Source organism: Ochotona princeps, unplaced genomic scaffold (genome assembly GCF_030435755.1).
Source record: "Ochotona princeps isolate mOchPri1 unplaced genomic scaffold, mOchPri1.hap1 HAP1_SCAFFOLD_116, whole genome shotgun sequence".
In the NCBI taxonomy this organism is placed as follows: Eukaryota; Metazoa; Chordata; class Mammalia; order Lagomorpha; family Ochotonidae; genus Ochotona; species Ochotona princeps.
Window position 1 is genome coordinate 382542 of NW_026700494.1, and position 18302 is coordinate 400843.

Genomic DNA, 18302 nt, shown 5'->3' on the forward strand with positions numbered 1-18302 from the left:
TAAGTGGCATGTGGGGTGTGTGATCTGCCATCACATGGAGGTCAGAATGTTCATACGACATCAAGTGGAGCAGTTAGTTTATGGGCTAGTTGTGACAGGAGGCTAAACCCAGTGCATCATGGGGGTGTGGTGCGTGATCTGTCGTAACATGGATGGGAGAATGTTTCGTGTTCACAAAGCCTGTCATGAGATGATAAAGTGAAGCTGAACACAGTATGTTATGGGATGTGGTGTGTGGGATGCATGTAGAGAACACACAAGCATACACAGTGCCCAGGTGCAGGAGAGACACTCGGGGCTCATGTGTGCATCTGCAAGTGTCTGCGCAGAGCCTTGAGCACAAGCACAGCCTGGGTCCCTTGGTAGAGAACGTGAGCCTTTGAGCCCAATCCGTGTTGTCCTAGCTAGTGACCAGTAGACAAACCGCATATCCCGACATGCTCAGCAGTCAAGTGTGTAAGCAGGACTGGCTTGCTCAGCACCTTACCATTCCAAGAGAGCGCCCGAGGCACACATTTTCTTACTGTTTCACAATCACAGGAATCTCTGCGTGCTAGGATAATGGATCAATTTTATTTCCTTTATAGGCCTTTTATTTTCAGAATTTTCTGCAATCGACATGTTTTATTTTAAAAACAGAAGTCTTTCAAAGACTTAAGTAAACAATATCAAAATCACTTAACAGTGTTTTAGCATTATGGGAAACTGCACAGTGCGGTCAGCACACACGATGTAGGACTTTGTCTATCAAAGTAGTCAGATGCAGTGAGCAGTGCAGGCCAGCTCCCGGCTACAGGTGGCCTGCGCTGCTCAAAGCCCCACGCATGTTAGCTGCTGGCAGCTGGAAGTACCCAGGTCAGTGTGCATCCAGAGAGGCTCACGTGGGCACAGCCAATGAAGCTGTCAAAATACACTTTAAGAAAAAAAATAAATATTCTGCACAATATATTTACAATGATCAACTCTTTTATCTCCACCTCTAATGACCATAAAATCAGGAAGCTAAAATTCAACAATTAAGAAGCACATTCCTGGCCATTTGTGTCCATTCAGCACAGAATGTGGGATTGACAACCCAAGTATTTTGGTCCATTTTTATAAAATATGCAAAATTACAAACTGTAATATCCTTAGAAGAAAAGAAACTTAAGGAAAAATGATTTGCTTGTGTCCTCCACCCCCACCCCGTGCTGGCTCCAGGCCAGGCCCAGGGAGCGGCACGCTCTTTCGGTTCTTCCAGAAAGCTTCAGCTTCACTGGAGGATGCTGCTGTCCCCAGCCCTGATCATTGTGTTTGGTCACAGAAACAGCTGCTGCCAGCTGCATGTGGGTACACAGCGGCAACGGTGGCCTCAGTACTTGAAAAGGTCGATGAAATGCTGGGGGGACACGGGTGTGAAACAGCTGTCAGGGTCAGCTGCGGTGCAGGGGTGTCCCGAGTCCTGCGAGGAGAGCACACAGGTCAGATGCAGTAGCACCACCAGCCATGTCCCTGGAGAGAGGCAGCGAGTACAGCCCATGGCCATGTGGCAACCGGCCCACCTCTAACTTAAGTCCTGAACTGCACCAGCATCACAGTCCCCACGGCAGGTGGCCTGGAAAGCTTGTGTGGCTGAGTGAGGCGCCACATCAGATCCAGGCATTTGCCTCTGCCCCACATTGTTCCCTCCCTGCCCTCCTGCCAGCCTTGCCCTGAGGAGGCTCCTGTGGAGGCCAGGGGTGGTGTTGACAGGATTCTACTGCCTAGAAGGGACACAAAGACATGCACTTTGTGGAGGAGCACCAGTCGGCCCGCAGGACCCAGGTGGTGGGGCCCACGCATGTCTCAGGCCAACCTATGTGGTGCCCTCTTGGCTTGGTCCTGCTCAGCTGCTGTGGGGGCCAATCACTCACATGCCACAGGGCAGTACCTTGAAGAGTAAAGCAAGGTGGTAGTCCTTTAGCACACGAGTCAGCAAGGAGTGCAGTGAGGGGAGCAAAAGAGAGAAGCCAGAGTTAGAAAGAGCCAGACCACAGTGGACTGTCAGAGCTAGCGTGGTGCTCACAGCAGCTCCACGTGCCAGGACAGGCTCCCAGGACAAGCTCCCAGCCTCCCATGCGAGGCAGTGAGTCCAAAGGAATTGCCAGTCACTTCCATCTCAGATTGATAACCAACAGTCAGTCCCTGAGAAATGAAGTAACGGGCACTGCACGCGTACACGGGGACAGCAGCCTGTGAGGACTCTGCCATTGAAATGTGCTGTGACCACTTCTCCTGGGGAGGCCCAGGTGGCTTCTCACTGTGGTCAGGGTCCTGTGTAATGTGGACCACCATCGTGCTTATTCAGCGAATGGCACCCTCCCCTGTATGGCTAGCACATCTGCTCATGGGGACAGAGGGATGTGACCACAGGAGGTATCCACTCCAGAGGGGACAACCATGGCCGCCCACCTGCCTGTGAGGCTGTGGTCGCTTCCCCAGGTATCCAGACATTTTAATCCTGGAAGAAACTTCTGGAAGGGCGGCTTGGAGTGAGACCCCACAGTGGTTTGGCTGTTGTGGGTCCCATGTCTGGTCTGATAGGGAAGGGAGGTCAGCACAGAAATGTTCTTTCGCCTGAGCATGGATGTGATTCTGAGGGGCGGAGGTTACAACCAAAGAGCAGGCTGGCACAGTGGACATGTTCTGTCCAGTGCCACTTACCACAACACAGCCCTGGTCACCTGCTGCAGTCAGAGCAGGGACTTGCACGTCAAGGGTGCCATCTGTCATGGGAACAGCAGGAGCGCCAAGGGTCTGACTGTGCCTATCAAATGGCCCTGAAGCAGGTCCACCAGGTATCAGGCAGGAACAAGGCACCCACTCCTCCCCCCAGCAAACAGGGAGCTCACAGACCAGGGTGGGAGCAGGGCACCCACCACACCCCTCAGCACGCAGGGAACTTACAGACCAAGGTGGGAGCAGGGGTGCCCACTGCTCCTCCCAGCCAACAGGGAGCTCACAGACCAGGGTGGGAGCAGGGTGCCCACCCAGACCCCCAGCTCTAACTGCAGTACCTTCCAGAATAGGATGCTGCAGTGCCGGCAGAAGTGCAGGGTGTCTCCATACTGCTCCCTGGTTGGGTAGTGCTTCTCAAGTGCAAAGTATGTCAGCTTCCACTCAACATGGCCCTTCTCTGACAGGATCAGGTGTCTGCAAAACTGAATAGGGAGGTCCCGCTGAGCCAGGGCAAACCGGCCTTCACATGCGGGGCATGCTGACACATCACTGGAGTTGGTCATGGAAGACAAACCCCTAGAGCAGATATCTGTCCAAGAGGCACTGGGCAGCTGCTGCCTACAGGCCTGGACTGAGTCAGGGCCCACAGCTATGATACAGACAGCATTCACAACACCACTCCAGTACACACCTGCCCCCATAGTCTATGTGTGATCCTGGAGAGGGGAGGCCTCCAGTCCACACCTGGCACCACGCCCTGTGTGTGGCCCTGGAGAGGGAAGGCCTTCAGTCTACACCTGGCACCATGGCAGCCGGTTCTGGAGAGGGGAGGCCTCCAGTTTACACACCTGCCTCTGCTCCAGCACAGCTCACAGAGCTGAAGGTGCAACAGACCAAGGTACACTGACTGACAGAGGAGGACATGGCCTGGTGACCACTGTGGACATCACACAGCCCTGAAGAGGAGGAGGCTCTGCCTCCTGCACAGCTCAGAGCCCTGGGACATTGGCTCAGGGAGAGTGGCCAGTGAGCAGGGCCCTATGTAGATGAGGGACAACAGGTAAGGCCACAGTGTTAGGAGACAAGCAGCTGCATTGTACAGCACACTGTCCACAGGGTCGTGTGGCCGAGGGGATAGGAAGACACACGGACTAGGGTGCCATAGCAGGGTTACTCTGAGCTGAAGGGCCTGGGTGCAGCTGCAGGGAAGGGTGCAGCCATGTGGCCTCCTCACCTGCTTCTCAGCAAAGTGGTACAAGCACAGCTTCTTCCACAGCTGCCTGTCCTCACTGAGCACTTGCAGCGTGGGGGTCACCTGGCCCAGCGTCACGATGTCCCAGCCGTCCGAGAAGCGGTACAAGATGTTGCTCAGCATGTGCAGAGGGAGGTCAACGAGCGTGAGTCCTGTGTCCACTTGCTGAAGTACAGCAGAGCAGCGGCTGAGGCTGGCTGCAAGGCCCCAGGCGCCCAGCAGTGTCCCCTCGTCCTGCCTGCTGCTGTCAGGAGCTGCAGCCAGGACAGGGCCTCCCACTCCACCAGGCACAGGTCTGTCTGTTCCCCACTGACACCTGGCATGGTCTCTGAGGCAGTGACACTGTGGACATGGTGAACCTGTTTCTTCCTGTTGTGGGACCAGAGGCCAGGGTGGCCTGCACTGGAGCTGCTGCTCAGAGGTGGGCATGCAGCCAACAGGCCCTGCAGTCAGGCCTCATCCCAGGGTCCACCTGCTCTGGAGCCCACCTGGGTGGCCTGTGCTGGGGTTGAACTCCACTCTGTCATGCTGAGGAACCTCTCCTGAGAAACAGCCCTGGTGCCCAGGCCTGGATAACCAACATGGTCTGAGCTTGGTGCATCACCTGGACAGTTAGTTACAGCTTGTTTGACAGTTATGCGGGGCACAGGGAGAGGTATTAAAAGCCCCTTTCTGTCACCTTGCTCTGCTCCCTTCATGTCCTGCGAGGGTGCAGCCTCTGAGAGTCCTTCCTGGGCATCCCATGGGCAGGACAGGGTACAGGACCTGCTCTCTTGTCAGCACTCTGGGTTCACCAGAAATGCCCAAGGCTGTTGTGCAGCAGCCCAATATCCTGGCCATGTTGTGAGCCTTCCATGGTCCACGACCGGGTGAGGCTGTGTGGATGACCATGGGAGCAGGCTGTGTGGACGACCACAGGGGAAGGCTGTGTGGATAACCGTGGGGGGGGGCTGTGTGGATGACCACGGGGGAATGAGGGAGGCTGTGTGAACAACCATGGGGGAAGGCTGTGTGGATGACCAGGGGGGCTGCTGTGTGGTCTGGCATAGGCCCTCTTGTCCTGTGTCCCCACCAGTACAGTCCTGAGATACAGAGGGAGCCACATGCATGTGGCGGCACACACAGTGATGAATTGATTTAAAGTGTGACCTTGTGGGCCAGGAGCCTGTATGCAAATTGCAGAGGCACAAAGCTAGCCTGCAGCTGCTCAGGAGCTGGTGCCTGGTTGGGGGGGGGGGCGAGACACCCAAAATCAGACGGCCCTGCATCCTGGGCTGCTCACAGCTGAGGACAACCCATACCAATGGTACCTGCAAGGTGACTGTCTACAGAGCAGGACAGACCTCCCTGGAGCTGACTCTGTCTACACAGCACGACAGACTGACCTGTGTCATCTGCAGGTCTTGTAGCTGCTGCTGCCAGGCAAGAATGGTCTCCAGGCGGCAGACCCAGATGTTGATGTTGCCCACAAGGACAGACTTGCCAACCCCTCTGAGGAGCATACACAGCGTGGAGCTTAGAGCCTGCAGCAGGTTCTTGACAAGGCGGGGATTGTGGTGGTCCCTGAGAACTGGACAGAAAACAGAACTGAGATTGCAAAGCTCTATCCACGGCCCCACATGCAGCAAAACAACACATGGACTCGGAAGCAACACACCTTCCCCCTGAGCCCTGCAACCAGCAGGCCTAGGAGGACACACTGCATACCCTGACCAGCAGGCCCAGGAGGATACACTGCATACCCCAGGGACACACAGGCCCACAGACCCCTGACCAGCAAGCCCAGGGGGGCACACTGCAGACCCCAGGGACACAAAGACCCAGCCACACACAATGCATCCACTTGGGGCTGGCAGGGGTGCAGGGATTTGTTCTATGGGTTCTCAGTTGGCAGTGGAAACAGCTCTGGTGGCAGTCACACAATGTCTCAAGGTTGGCAACTCCTGAGGACTGTACACAGTGGACAACCAGGATTCCCTGTCACTGTGACCTGTAGGTGTGGTCAAGACCTGAAACTTCACAACTGTGTCTGTCTGCCATCTTCAGTAGGGTCTGTAATTTCAATGTAATGGTTTCTACTTTCTTATGCCTTTGTTGTAAAAAGGATTAAAAAGTTTATGAAAATATAGTGTGAAATTTGAAGTTCCATTTACTAATCACTAGCTAACAAGCAGCCTCACAAATTAAACAGGAGATTACTGACTCCTGGACTCCTCAGTCAGGGGTTTGATAAAAAGGGACCCCTGGGATGGGGAGGTACCTCTCAGGCGCAGAGTCATCACAGGCGGGTTCTCATCAGGATCTGATTAAAACACCATTTTAACATTGTTGATTTAACACTGTTGTGCTTACCCTTCTGAACAATTTTATCCAGAATACTGAAGTAGTTCTTCTGTGCTACACCACTCAGGGATGTCAGCTGGGACTTTGCAATGAGCTCCAGCAGCTAGAAGGCAGAGGGAAAGAGGTGAGCAATACAGCCGACGGAAAGGCGAGCGGAACAGCTGAGTGACACAGCCGATGGTCACCAGGCAGTGGGAACAGCTGAGTGACACAGCCGATGGTCACCAGGCAGTGGGAAGAGCTAAGTGACATAGCCGACGGAAAGTTGAGGGGAAGAGCCGAGTGATACAGCCAACGGCCATCAAGTAAGCAGAGGGACACAGGCTGGGAAGCTTGGCCACTGACAAATATTCGTTCAGGATTAGGCCAGACTTCCTACTTTTCAATGTAATGAAAACCAAAATATTAAAAGCAAAACCAGACCTAAACTTGAAGCAGCACTTTGGTCAACCAAGAAATGAAAGACGACCTAGAAATCCCCACCATAAATCAATGTCACAGAGACCACGAGGACAGATCTGCTGTGACACATGCATACCCCTGCACATACCACACAGACCTGTAAACATAACCCACACCCCTGCATACACATCTATATACACACCCCACATACACAGACCTGCAAAACCCCACACACCTGCACACACCAGACTTGCAAATACCCCACACACATCCATTCACAAACACACACATACCTACACATAGACCTGCAAACACCCCACACACATCCATACACACACACCACACACATAGACCTGCAAACACCCCATACATCTATACACACATCTATACACATACACCTGCACATGCCAAACACCTATACACACCCTTGCACACACCAGACCTGCACCACACACATCTATACACATACACCTCCAAATACCATATAGACCTGCAAACACCCCACACACCTGCACCCCACCCAGTTGTCACTACGGCCTCATGGCTCCTTCTCTAAAACACCCCGTCCCCAATCTGCCCATCAGCCCAGTACCCTTCCTGTCTTCACACCTGTGAGTGGTTGGCTCTCTGGTGTCCCCACTCATCCAATATGCAGCTACAATCTGAAAACTTCCAGCTGAACACTGACATTCATTGATACACACAGTTGTCTTACTTTCTGGTTTCTGTTTTTGTGGCTGTCAAAACACGTCTCCCCACCCCCACTGCTTCTGGCTCTAGTCTGACACTTGGGAAAGCTCTGCCTTCTTGCACTGCTGCAGCTGTGACACACAACACCTAACACTGGTCACGTGACTCTAAAGATCCAAGCACCCTCTCCCACAGTTTCTCTCACATTCCTGGGTTCATGTGGCTGGGTTCAGTCAGGACCACTAGGCTGCACTGACCCCGAGACAATCCTATCCGCTCTCGGCATGCTGCCTGTCCAGAACCTGCTTCCTCAGCCACCTCCAGAAGGGTGGACATCAGCTTCCTCAGGAAGATATCCCCAGGCTCTCACGCTTTGTGTGGCCTGCCCTGACCCACAGGTGTCACTAGAGGATCCTGGGTTATTGTACTCACGTAGAACCAGGAGGGAGACAGGACAGTAATTCCCATTCACCTATGTTTGCTCCAGGACCCTCTTCACAACAGGGTCCTGAGTCCTGCTACCCCTCTGCTGCCCAACAGCTCTGGGCACTGCTCTGGCCAACAGCCAACTCCTTGAAAGTTCACTCACAATAAAGTCTGTGTGCCTGTGGAGTCTGGGCCAGCACTGCCATCCACTCTCACACAGGAGGTCATGTGTCCATGGTGTCTGGGGCAGCACTGCTGTCCACTTACACCAGAGGCTGTGTGCCTGTGATGCCTGAGCCAGCACTGCCATCCACCCACACCCTAGGAGGCCATGTGTCCATGGTGTCTGGGCCAGCACTGCCATCCAATTACACCAGAGGCCATATGTCTGTGGTGTCTGGACCAGCACTGCTGTCCACTCACACCAGGGGCTTGGACCTGCTGCCCCAGGCGTGTTTCCCACTGAGGCCAGTCATATCTGCACCACAGGCCAGACCAGCGTGGGCAGGATGTGCTAATGCTGACTGTGGTGCCTGCAACCAATCCCTGACACAGTGCTCAATCGGCAAGACTTAGGATGTGCATAGACCCACACTCACATACATCTGCCCTTTTGTGGAGACTTTTTTTTATGGAGCAGAAGCAACTTCCTCCATTTCTAAAAGCCAGAGGCAGCAGTGCTTGGATGCCAGAACAGAGTCTGTGCCCTGTCCTTGCTCTTCCCCATTTAGATGGGTCTGCACATGCCTGGAATGCTTTGCTCAAACCATCCTGAAGACAACCCCTAGCAGCATCTGGTGGTCAGCTCCCAACTGAGGGACATGACCTGACCTCCACAAAGGCCTGGCTAAGATATCAGGCCACAAACGACACCATGAAGCCGCAGCCATGAGTTCAACATGGCCGAATAAGGAGCAGACACAGTGATTCTGACCAGGGAAGTGGGTGGAGGACAAGAGGTACATTGCCAGGGGACAGTTGGAGAGAGGCCTACTGGGGAAGCACTGCGGACAGCACAGAGACACCATCAAGTGTGCACAGCACACAGGGCCAGCAGGAATACCACCAGTGGCTCATGCAGCCCAGGGCTAGAGAAAGTGGGGACAGGCAGGGTGGCTGGTGATACTACCTGACGGAGAATCTTGCAGAAAACACTGACTTCCAGATCGGACTATTACAGTGGGGCAGGGGGCAGGAGACAGGGGGACCCCAGAACATCATGGGAGGCGATCATCTCTCCTTCCTTTCATGCCTGGACCAGTGAGGAGTCAATGTCATTTTGAATTCAGTAAAGGTCACAGTGGCTCAGCACATTCCAACTATGAAACTCAGGACTGGAAGCAATACTGCCCAACACAGAATTCTAGGGAGATGGTGACCTGGGGTTCAGAGTGGAGCAGGGCAGGAGGAAGGGCATCCATGAGTACCTTCTTTCCTCCCGTGGCCATTCAGGTAAGCCCAGACCAAGGGGTGCATACTGCCACCTACAGACCCGTGAAGGCAGCCAGCGGCTGCGGCACTTGCCAGAATCTTCCCTGCTGTGTCTGTGCTGGTAGCACAGTAGGGAACACAGGCATGCACACCCTTTTACCCTGCTCCCAGCTCAGGGCACCACAGGCAGCTGCTGCTGCCATGAAAGCTGCTCTCTGTGGGCAGGACAGGCTCACTGGGTCCTCAGCCCCATGTGACTGCATGACGGGGTGTGACATGCAGCTGGCTCTTTAGGCATTCAATGCGTCTGACACCAGAGACTAAAAGCTCTCAAGTTGCACAAGGTATATAATGGCAGGGTTCATGTGCTTGCGTGAAGGGCGCCGACCCTGGGTTTGGAGTGCTGTGAAGCAGAGGAAGTAAGCTGCTGACTGTACTAACAGTCATGCTCACGCTTCCACACTGCTGACACAAGTCTACCTCACTCAGCCTCACATCATCCTGGACTCGTACCCTACACCTGAGCGCTGGCTAGAATAACCTGGCCTCAGCCTGAACACTCCTCTGGACCTGCATCGAACCAGGCACAGAGGCAAAGTTCAAAGATAAATTCATCAGAGAAAAACCAGTATTTCCACAAATGCCTAAAAATTAAGTACTGAAACAGAAGAAACAAAACCATAGAAGACACAATGACTCCCCAAAAGCAACACAATCTTTCTATGTTAGACTGTGAAGACAGAAATTGATGATATGCCTGAAAACAAGTGGGAAAAATGATTACAGGATTAGTCAAAAGCACACAGAAACAAATCATTAAGATATTACATGATATGGCCCTTCTCCCCAGCGGTTAGTGCTGAGAGTGCAGAGTGTGTGCTCTGGCTTAGGAACACACATTTAATATTTAAAAAAAAAATCCAAAAACATCTCCAAAAAATCTTTAGAAAAACACCACCCCAAATTTTTTTGTTATGGGGTACAGCCAGTGATAGCCAGCACCCATTGACAGTGGGCAAATGAAATTTGGCTGTGTCCCTCAACCTCTGTCCTGAAGGTGGGTCCTACAGCAATGGAATAGTAATTGCCTCCTCAACCACTTCCCCCACATCCTAAATGAGCCAGGATATGGGAAGTCCAATTAGTCTAGGCATTTTTAGTACAAGCCCAGTTTCTGTTCCTGTCCATCCTAAGGAGCACTAATCAACGCTTTAGCCCACAATACTTAGGTATTCCCTCCGGCCCACTGGGACTCACCTATCAACTGAGAGGGGACAGTATTGCATTGTCGTGTAACCACTCCCCTCACAAGCCCTTTTAAAAAGGCCCATGAAGCAGGGGCTCTCACTCTCTTTCTGGCCAGGTGCTTCTGTTACTCTGGCACCTCAACTCTTGGCTGACCCAGGACAGGTAATCCCCTGAGCATGGTCCCTGTGTGCTACTTAAATGCGACAATGGTTATAATGTTGTTTCTGGTCTGTGTACTATCAGGAGTTCCAAGAGGGGTGAGGCCTAGCAGTAGTAGAATGTGGGCAGAGAAGCCAGGGAAAGGTGAATGTCTGCAGCTTTGTAACTGTGTCCAGGTTCTTTTTAAGTGTGTCCAGGTTATTTGTTGCATGACTCTTAGGATAACATATATTGTTGGGGAAGCTGGGACATAGGTCTTCAGCTTAATGGATGGACTTAAGTATGATGACCATTTGTGTCTTTTGGGATTATGATTGGTTGGATTATGATTAGGTGGATCGCTGTATGGACTTGTAATTTGCTATTGTGCTCTGTTGTCCTCAAGCTTGATTAATAAAGACTCCTTAATAAACCTTAGACATGTCTGGTGTGATCTTGCTGGCACCCTGCAACATTTTCTTTTCTTTTTTTTTTTTTTTTTTTTTTAACGAAAAAAAATCCACGTCTCCTCCCCTGCCAGAGACTTTTACTTTATTTTCCTTCTTTTATAAAAATAACCCAGTGAAGCAGCCGAGATTTATTCTAGCTACTCCTTAGGGGAACAAATCAGGCATGCTCTAGCCCATTGCTATGCATGTTTTTCCATATTGGGAACTCCCAGAGTTATTAAAACTGATAACGGCCCCTGCTATACCAGCAGTAAGTTTTGTAATTCTGCTGCCTCCCACCATATATAGCTAATTACAGACATTCCTTATAATCCTCTAGGACAAGGTAGTGTGGAATGCGCCAACCGTACTATTAAGGATTATCTTATTAAAACAAAAAAGGGGGAGTATAGCACTCCCCGAGATCATTTGAACCTTGTATTATTTATCTTAAATTTTCTGACATTGAATGCTGAAGAATGGTCTGCTGCAGATCATCATTGGAATCCGTCTCAGAAGCAGAAGGGTTACGTGATGTGGAAGAATCCCTTGACTGGTCAGTGGCAAGGCCCAGATCCCGTCCTGATATGGGGGCGAGGATCAGTTTGTGTTTCCCAAAAAATGAAAATGGCCCACAGTGGATTCCTGAGAGGTTTGTCTGGCAAGCTCCTGCTGCTGAGTCTTGTGAAAGCTCGGGTACTGGCCACGGTGATGGCATTTGAGTCGGAAGATCGACGGGACAAGCAAGTATATTAGGCCTTTATATATTATATATTAGTATATTGTTAAGCACCCCTCTTTTTTCTTCCTCCTATGAGCACCAAGGTCCCGATATTTCCTGCCTTTTCTAGAGGCAGCTTAGTGGGGAATGGGCAGGCACTGCATGCCCCCGCTTTCCCTTATTAAGTGAGGCAATTATTCCGATGGAAATTACTAGTTCAATCATTCCTCTGGATTTGGGTGAACCTTAGCGCCTTGAATTTTAATTCCGTGTCTGCCTGTGTCATCCCCTCATTTTTCTCTCTTACATGCAGAAAATGTCTCTGAAGTGAGTTGCACCGAGGTCAGCTGCACCCTAACAGCATGTTGGACTGGTAATGGCGATACTGCTGTTGTCATTCGGCTGGCTGCCTGGAATCTTGCCTGTGCCTGTCAGGGCTAACAGAAAGGCCTCTGTTGGCCTGATAAGGCATAAAAGAGACTTTGGCATAACATCGGCCATCATAGCCAGCATTGCCCTACCATCTGCAGCCACCACCACAGCAGCAGTGACCCTAGGACACCCTACAGCGACCGCTGAGACCATGAACAAGCTTGCAGAACTGACTGCCTGAGCTATGGAACAACAGAACTGTGTAGATGAACATGTGCAGGTGGGCATGCTTATGTTGTAATAGCAGATTGATTTGTTGACAGAGCAGCAAATGCTGTGGGATATTGTCAGGGCCTCTTGTTCCCCATCATGTCTTTATGTATGTAATACCTGTGCAAGTGCAAAATGTTTCCCAAGCCCAGGAACTGCTGTCTGCTCATTGCTACTGAGCTAAAAACACTCCTAGCCATGGTACAGGGTTACCAGCCTCCCCAAGTATGGTTTGTGCAGCTGCAGCAGGCAACGCGTTGAATGACAGCCAGTAACGGGTAAGATGGACCAGACACTGACCAACCTAAGACAGGGGCTCTGTCATGCTATGGAGATTCCCGATGATGGGTAAGGCTGATGACCCGAGAGTCCACAACCTAACACAGGTGCATTCAACTCTGCTTTAAAACAAAAAGGGGAAACCTGTTGTGGACTAAGGAGTTGATTAGTGCTGGTTGGCCTGGGCAGGAACAGGAACTGGGCTTGTAGCTAAAAACACCTAGACTAATTGGACTCATCTGTATCCAACTTCCTGGCTAAATTAGGACTTGGGGGGAAGAGTATATAAGGAAAGGTGAAGGAGCAATAAAGCGAGACTTCGCAGAGACTTCCACCATCACTGGTCTCCTTTCGGCACTTCATCCCCAGACCCTCTCTGTGTCCATGTTACTGGTTCTGCTGGTCTGAACAGTTGTAGAGGACAGGAAGGTATGAAGAGAACTGTTCCCCTGCAGGCAAGGCTGCAAGGAATTTTCTCCTGCATGGGGCCCAGCAGATGTTTCTGCAACAATCTGAAGGCAGTTCTAGCATCACCTGAGTCCCCAGACCAGAAAAAGATACAAGACAGAAAGACAACTACAGCCCAGAAGCCCTGATGAGCCCAGATGCAAAACTCAATAAAATACTGGCTAACCAAATCCAACAAAACATCAGAAACACTCACCCAGACTAGGTGGGATCTACCCATGGTATGCAGGCAAGGTTCAACATAGCAAATTCATAAATGCAATACATCACATCAACAAACGGATCATTTCAACAGACACAGAGAAAGCACTGGGTAAAACACAACACCCTTCATGCTAAAAAACCTTAAGTAAACTGGGTGTAGAATGAGCAATCAAGTCAACACACGATAAACGCACAGCAAGCACCATATGGAATGGGAAAGTGGGAGGCATTCCAGTCAGCTCTAGAACCAGGCAAGGGTGCTCACTCTCACTGTGACTGTTCTATACTCTAACCGTGGCAGTTTTAGCCACAGTCATTAGGCAAAAAAAGCAATCAAAAGGATATAAACTGGAAGGAAGTCAGACTATCCCTGTTGGCAGATGACAGGATTCTTTATACTGGGGAGGCAAAAGACTATCTAGTAAGAGACTATGGAAAATCATAGAGTTTGGGAAAGTTGCAGGATATAAAATCAACACACCAAAATCAATAGTCTTTGTATACACAATCATACGGCTCAGAAACAAGTTCTGTTATGGGATGCAGCTAGTAATAGCCAGCACCCATTGACAGTGGGCAAATGAAATTTGGCTGTGTTCTCTACCCTCTGTCCTAAAGGTGGGTCCTAACAACAATGGAATGTTAATTCCATCCTCAACCACTCCCCTCACAAGCCCCTTTAAAAGGCCCATGAAGCAGGGGCTCTCACTCTCTTTCTGGCCAGGTGCTTCTGTTACTCTGGCACCTCAACTCTTGGCTGACCCAGGACAGATAATCCCCTGAGCATGGTTCCTGTGTACTGCTTAGAAGAGGCAATGGTTATAATAATGTTGTTTCTGCTTTGTGTACTATCTGGAGTTCCAAGAGGGGTGAGGCCTAGCAGTAGTAGAATGTGGGCAGAGAAGCCAGGGAAAGGTGAATGTCTGCAGCTTTGTAACTGTGTCCAGGTTCTTTTTAAGTGTGTCCAGGTTATTTGTTGCATGACTCTTAGGATAACATATATTGTTGGGGAAGCTGGGACATAGGTCTTCAGCTTAATGGATGGACTTAAGTATGATGACCATTTGTGTCTTTTGGGATTATGATTGGTTGGGTTGACATATGGACTTGTGATTTGCTATTGTGCTCTATTATCACCAAGCTTGGTTAATAAAGACTCCTTAATAAACCTTAGACATGTCTGGTATGATCTTGCTCGCACCCTGCAACAGTTTTAAGTTCAGTTCCACTCACCTAAGTTACAATAATAACAACAACAATAATAAAAATAAATATATTGGAATAAGTTTAACCAAGGGTTTGAGTGATCCCCACAATGAGAACCACAAAACATTAAAGAAATAGAAGACAATCAAAGTGGAAAAATTCTACCACATTTGTAGATAGTTATAATAAAATGCCAAAATGTCAATACTACCAAAATCAAGTTACTGATTCAATGTGATCCCAATCTGAATACCCGCAGCAGTCTTCCCAGATATAGAAAATGTTATACTAAAATTCATACGGGAACACAAAAGACCCCAAACACTAAAGCAACATTGAACAACAAAAGCAAAGATGGAAGTATCACAATACCAGCCTTCAAGATGTACCATGGGGCAGGTGTTCAAAATAGCCTGGTGATGGCATAAAAACAGATTTGAGGATCAACGAAGCAGAATAGAAATCCCAGAACTGAATCCACAGACCTAGAACGAACTCATTTTTGATAAGCAAACTCAAATCAACCCAAAGAGAAAGGTTAGTTTATTTATTTTAAAGATTCATTTATTTATTTTCAGTGAATGTCAGATATACACAGAGGAGGAGAGACAAAGATCTTCCATCTGCTGATTTACTCCCCAAATGGCCGTGAGGGCTGGAGCTGCACCAATCTGAAGCCAGGAGCCAGCAGCCTCCTTCAGGTCTCCCATGTGGGTGCATGGTTCCAAGGCTTTGGGCCGTCCTCAACTGCTTTTCTAGGCCACAAGCAGAAAGCTGGATGGGAAGTGGTGTCACTGGGACTAGAACCAGCATCCACATGGGATCCTGGCATGTGCAAAGCAAGGACTTCAGCCACTAGGCTACCGTGCCAGGCCAAAGGTCAGTCTCTCTCTCTTTTTTTTTTTTTTTTTTGGTTTTCTTTTTTTTTTTTTTTAATTATTTATTATTTAACTTCATTAATTACATTGTATTATGTGACACAGTTACATAGATACTTGGGTTCTCCCCACCCCTCCCTAAACCCTCCCACCATGGTGGATTCCTCCACCTTGTTGCATAACCACAGCTCAAGTTCAGTTGAGATTTCCCCATTGCAAGCGTATACCAAACATAGAGTCCAGCATCTTATTGTCCAGTCAAGTTCAACGGCTTCTTAGGTATACCCTCTCTGGTCTGAAGACAGAGCCAGCAGAGTATCATCCCAGTCAATTGAAAGCTCCAACATACCATCAGCAAAAATTTACATCATTATGGAATTAATTGACATAGTAATGAGTAACCAATATGTTAAAAGTAAATGCGAGTTCCCAGCCACCTTCTGTGACCACCTCACCTATACTTCAATTTTAGTTTATACACAACATATAACATTCAAAACATAACATGTTATACATAACATCATATCATCTTAAATTAAGGCAAACATGTGGTATTTAACCTTTTGGGATTGGCTCATTTCCCTTAGCATTATGGTTTCCAGTTTGGCCCATTTGGCCACAAAGAACTGCATTTTGTTTTTTTTAATAGCTGAGTAGTATTCCATGGAGTAGATGAACCATAGCTTTCTTATCCAATCCTCTGTTGATGGGCATTTTGGTTGCTTCCATGTTTTTGCAATTACTGATTGTGCTGCTATGAGCATAGGAGTGCATGTTGGTTTCTCATAAAACAAGTGTTCTGGATATATTCCTAGGAGTGCTATTGCTGGATCATACAGTATGTTGAATTTGAGTTGTTTGAATATTCTCCATACTGATTTCCATAGAGGCTGTACCTGCCTGCAGCCCCACCAGCAGCGGAGTAGGGATCCCTTTTCCCCGCAACCTCGCCAACAAGTGTCGTTGGTGCTTTTATTCATGTGGGCCACTCTTACTGGCGTTAGGTGGTACCTCATTGATGTTTTAATTTGGATTTCCCTTATTGCCAGGGAACTTGAGCATTTTTTCATATGTTTATTTGCCATTTGGGTTTGTTCCTTTGTGAAGTGTTTGCCCATTTCCCGTGCCCATTTCTTGAGTGGCTTGTTTGTTTTGACATTTTGGTTGTTTTGTAGCTCTTTGTATATTCTGGAGATCAGCCCTCTATCACCTATGTCGTGTGCACAAAGATCTTCTCCCATTCTGTGGGTTGCCTTTTTACTTTGTTGATTGTTTCTCTAGCTGTACAGAAGCTTCTTAGTTTGATGAGGTCCCAATTGTTTATTTTGGTCTTGATTTCTACTGCATTTGGAGTCTTTTTTAGGAAGCGAGGGCCTACCCCTAAGTGTTCCAGTGTGTTTCCAACATTTTCTTCCAAAAGTTTGAAGGTTTCTGGATGTAGGTTTAGATCTGTTATCCATTTAGATCTGATCTTAGTGTATGGTGAGAGATGTGGATCTATTTTTTTGTTTCTGCAGGCTATTAACCAGTTGTCCCAACAGCATTTATTGAACAGACCTTCCCATTTGCCTGGATTGTCGTTTGTCTTTTTGTCAAAGATTATTTGGCTGTATCTGTGTGGGTTTCCTTCCGGTGTTTCTATTCTGCTCCATTGATCTTCCTCTCTATCTTTGTGCCAGTACCACGCTGTTTTGATAACCACTGCCCTATAGTATGTCCAGAGGTCCGGAACTGTGATTCCCCCTGCTAACTTCCTGTTCTTCAGGATGGTTCTAGCTATCCGTGGTTTTTTGTGCTTCCAGATGAACCTTTGGATCATTGTTTCCAGTTCCATGAAGAATGTTTTGGGCAATTTGATTGGGATTGCGTTGAATGTATATATTGCTTTTGGCAGTATAGACATTTTAATGATATTGATTTTACCTATCCAGGAGCATGGGATGTTACTCCATCTTTTGAGGTCTTGTTCAATTTCTTTTTTAAGTAGTTTGTAGTTTTCTTCAAATAAGTCTCCTACATTTTTGGTTAGATTTATTCCCAGATATTTCATACTTTTCTCTGTTATTTTGAATGGTATCTTGCTGGTTAAGTCTTTTTCCATCTTGGGGCTGTTCGCATACACTATGGCTATTGATTTTTGTTCATTAACTTTGTACCCTGCCACTCTACCAAACTCTCATACAAGTTCTAGCAGTCTCTGTATTGAGTCTCTTGGCTCTTCTACATAAAGAATCGTATCATCTGCATATAGTGAGAGTTTGACTTCTTCGTTTCCCATTTGGATTCCTCTGATTTCTTTTTCTTGTCTTATGGCCTCAGCGAGTACCTCTAGGACTATGTTGAATAGTAGTGGAGAAAGTGGACATCCCTGTCTTGTTCCAGATCTCAGTGGGAAGGGTTCCAGCTTTTCTCCATTCAGTATGATGCTGGCGTTGGGTTTTTCATATATGGCTTTAATTATGTTGTGGATTTTTCCATCTATGCCTACCTTGGTTAGGGTTTTTAGTAGGAAGTGGTGTTGGATTTTGTCGAAAGCTTTTTCTGCATCTATTGATACTATCATGTGATTCTTGTTTTTCAGTTTTTGGATGTGGTGTATCACATTTATGGATTTCCGAATGTTGAACCATCCCTGCATTCCCGGGATGAATCCTACTTGATCTGGATGAACGATCTGTCTGATGTGTTTCTGAATTCTGTTGGCTAGGATTTTGTTGAGAATCTTAGCATCAATGTTCATCAAAGAGATAGGTCTGTAGTTTTCCTTCTCTGTTAGTTTTCTGTCTGGTTTTGGGATTAAGGTAATGTTGGCTTCATAGAATGAGTTT

The 18302-nt window shown here is 48.6% G+C and overlaps 1 protein-coding gene across 6 annotated transcripts in view; it reads right to left on the reverse strand.

Moving 5' to 3' along the window:
• Positions 1–551: 551 nt before the first annotated feature.
• Positions 552–18302, reverse strand: part of FBXO25 (F-box protein 25) — a 45627-nt gene continuing 27876 nt past the window's right edge. For 3 of the 6 annotated variants that reach the window (XM_058659823.1, XM_004590886.2, XM_058659824.1), the window contains exons 6-11: positions 6302–6395; positions 5335–5519; positions 3932–4114; positions 3036–3179; positions 1910–1936; positions 552–1441 (exon numbers count right to left, since the gene is read on the reverse strand). In XM_058659823.1, the coding sequence (XP_058515806.1) occupies positions 1352–1441; positions 1910–1936; positions 3036–3179; positions 3932–4114; positions 5335–5519; positions 6302–6395 (723 nt within the window). In that variant the 3' untranslated portion in view covers positions 552–1351. The remainder of the gene's footprint in view (positions 1442–1909; positions 1937–3035; positions 3180–3931; positions 4115–5334; positions 5520–6301; positions 6396–18302) is intronic. The other 3 variants (XM_004590887.2, XM_058659826.1, XM_058659825.1) reach the window with 2 other exon arrangements.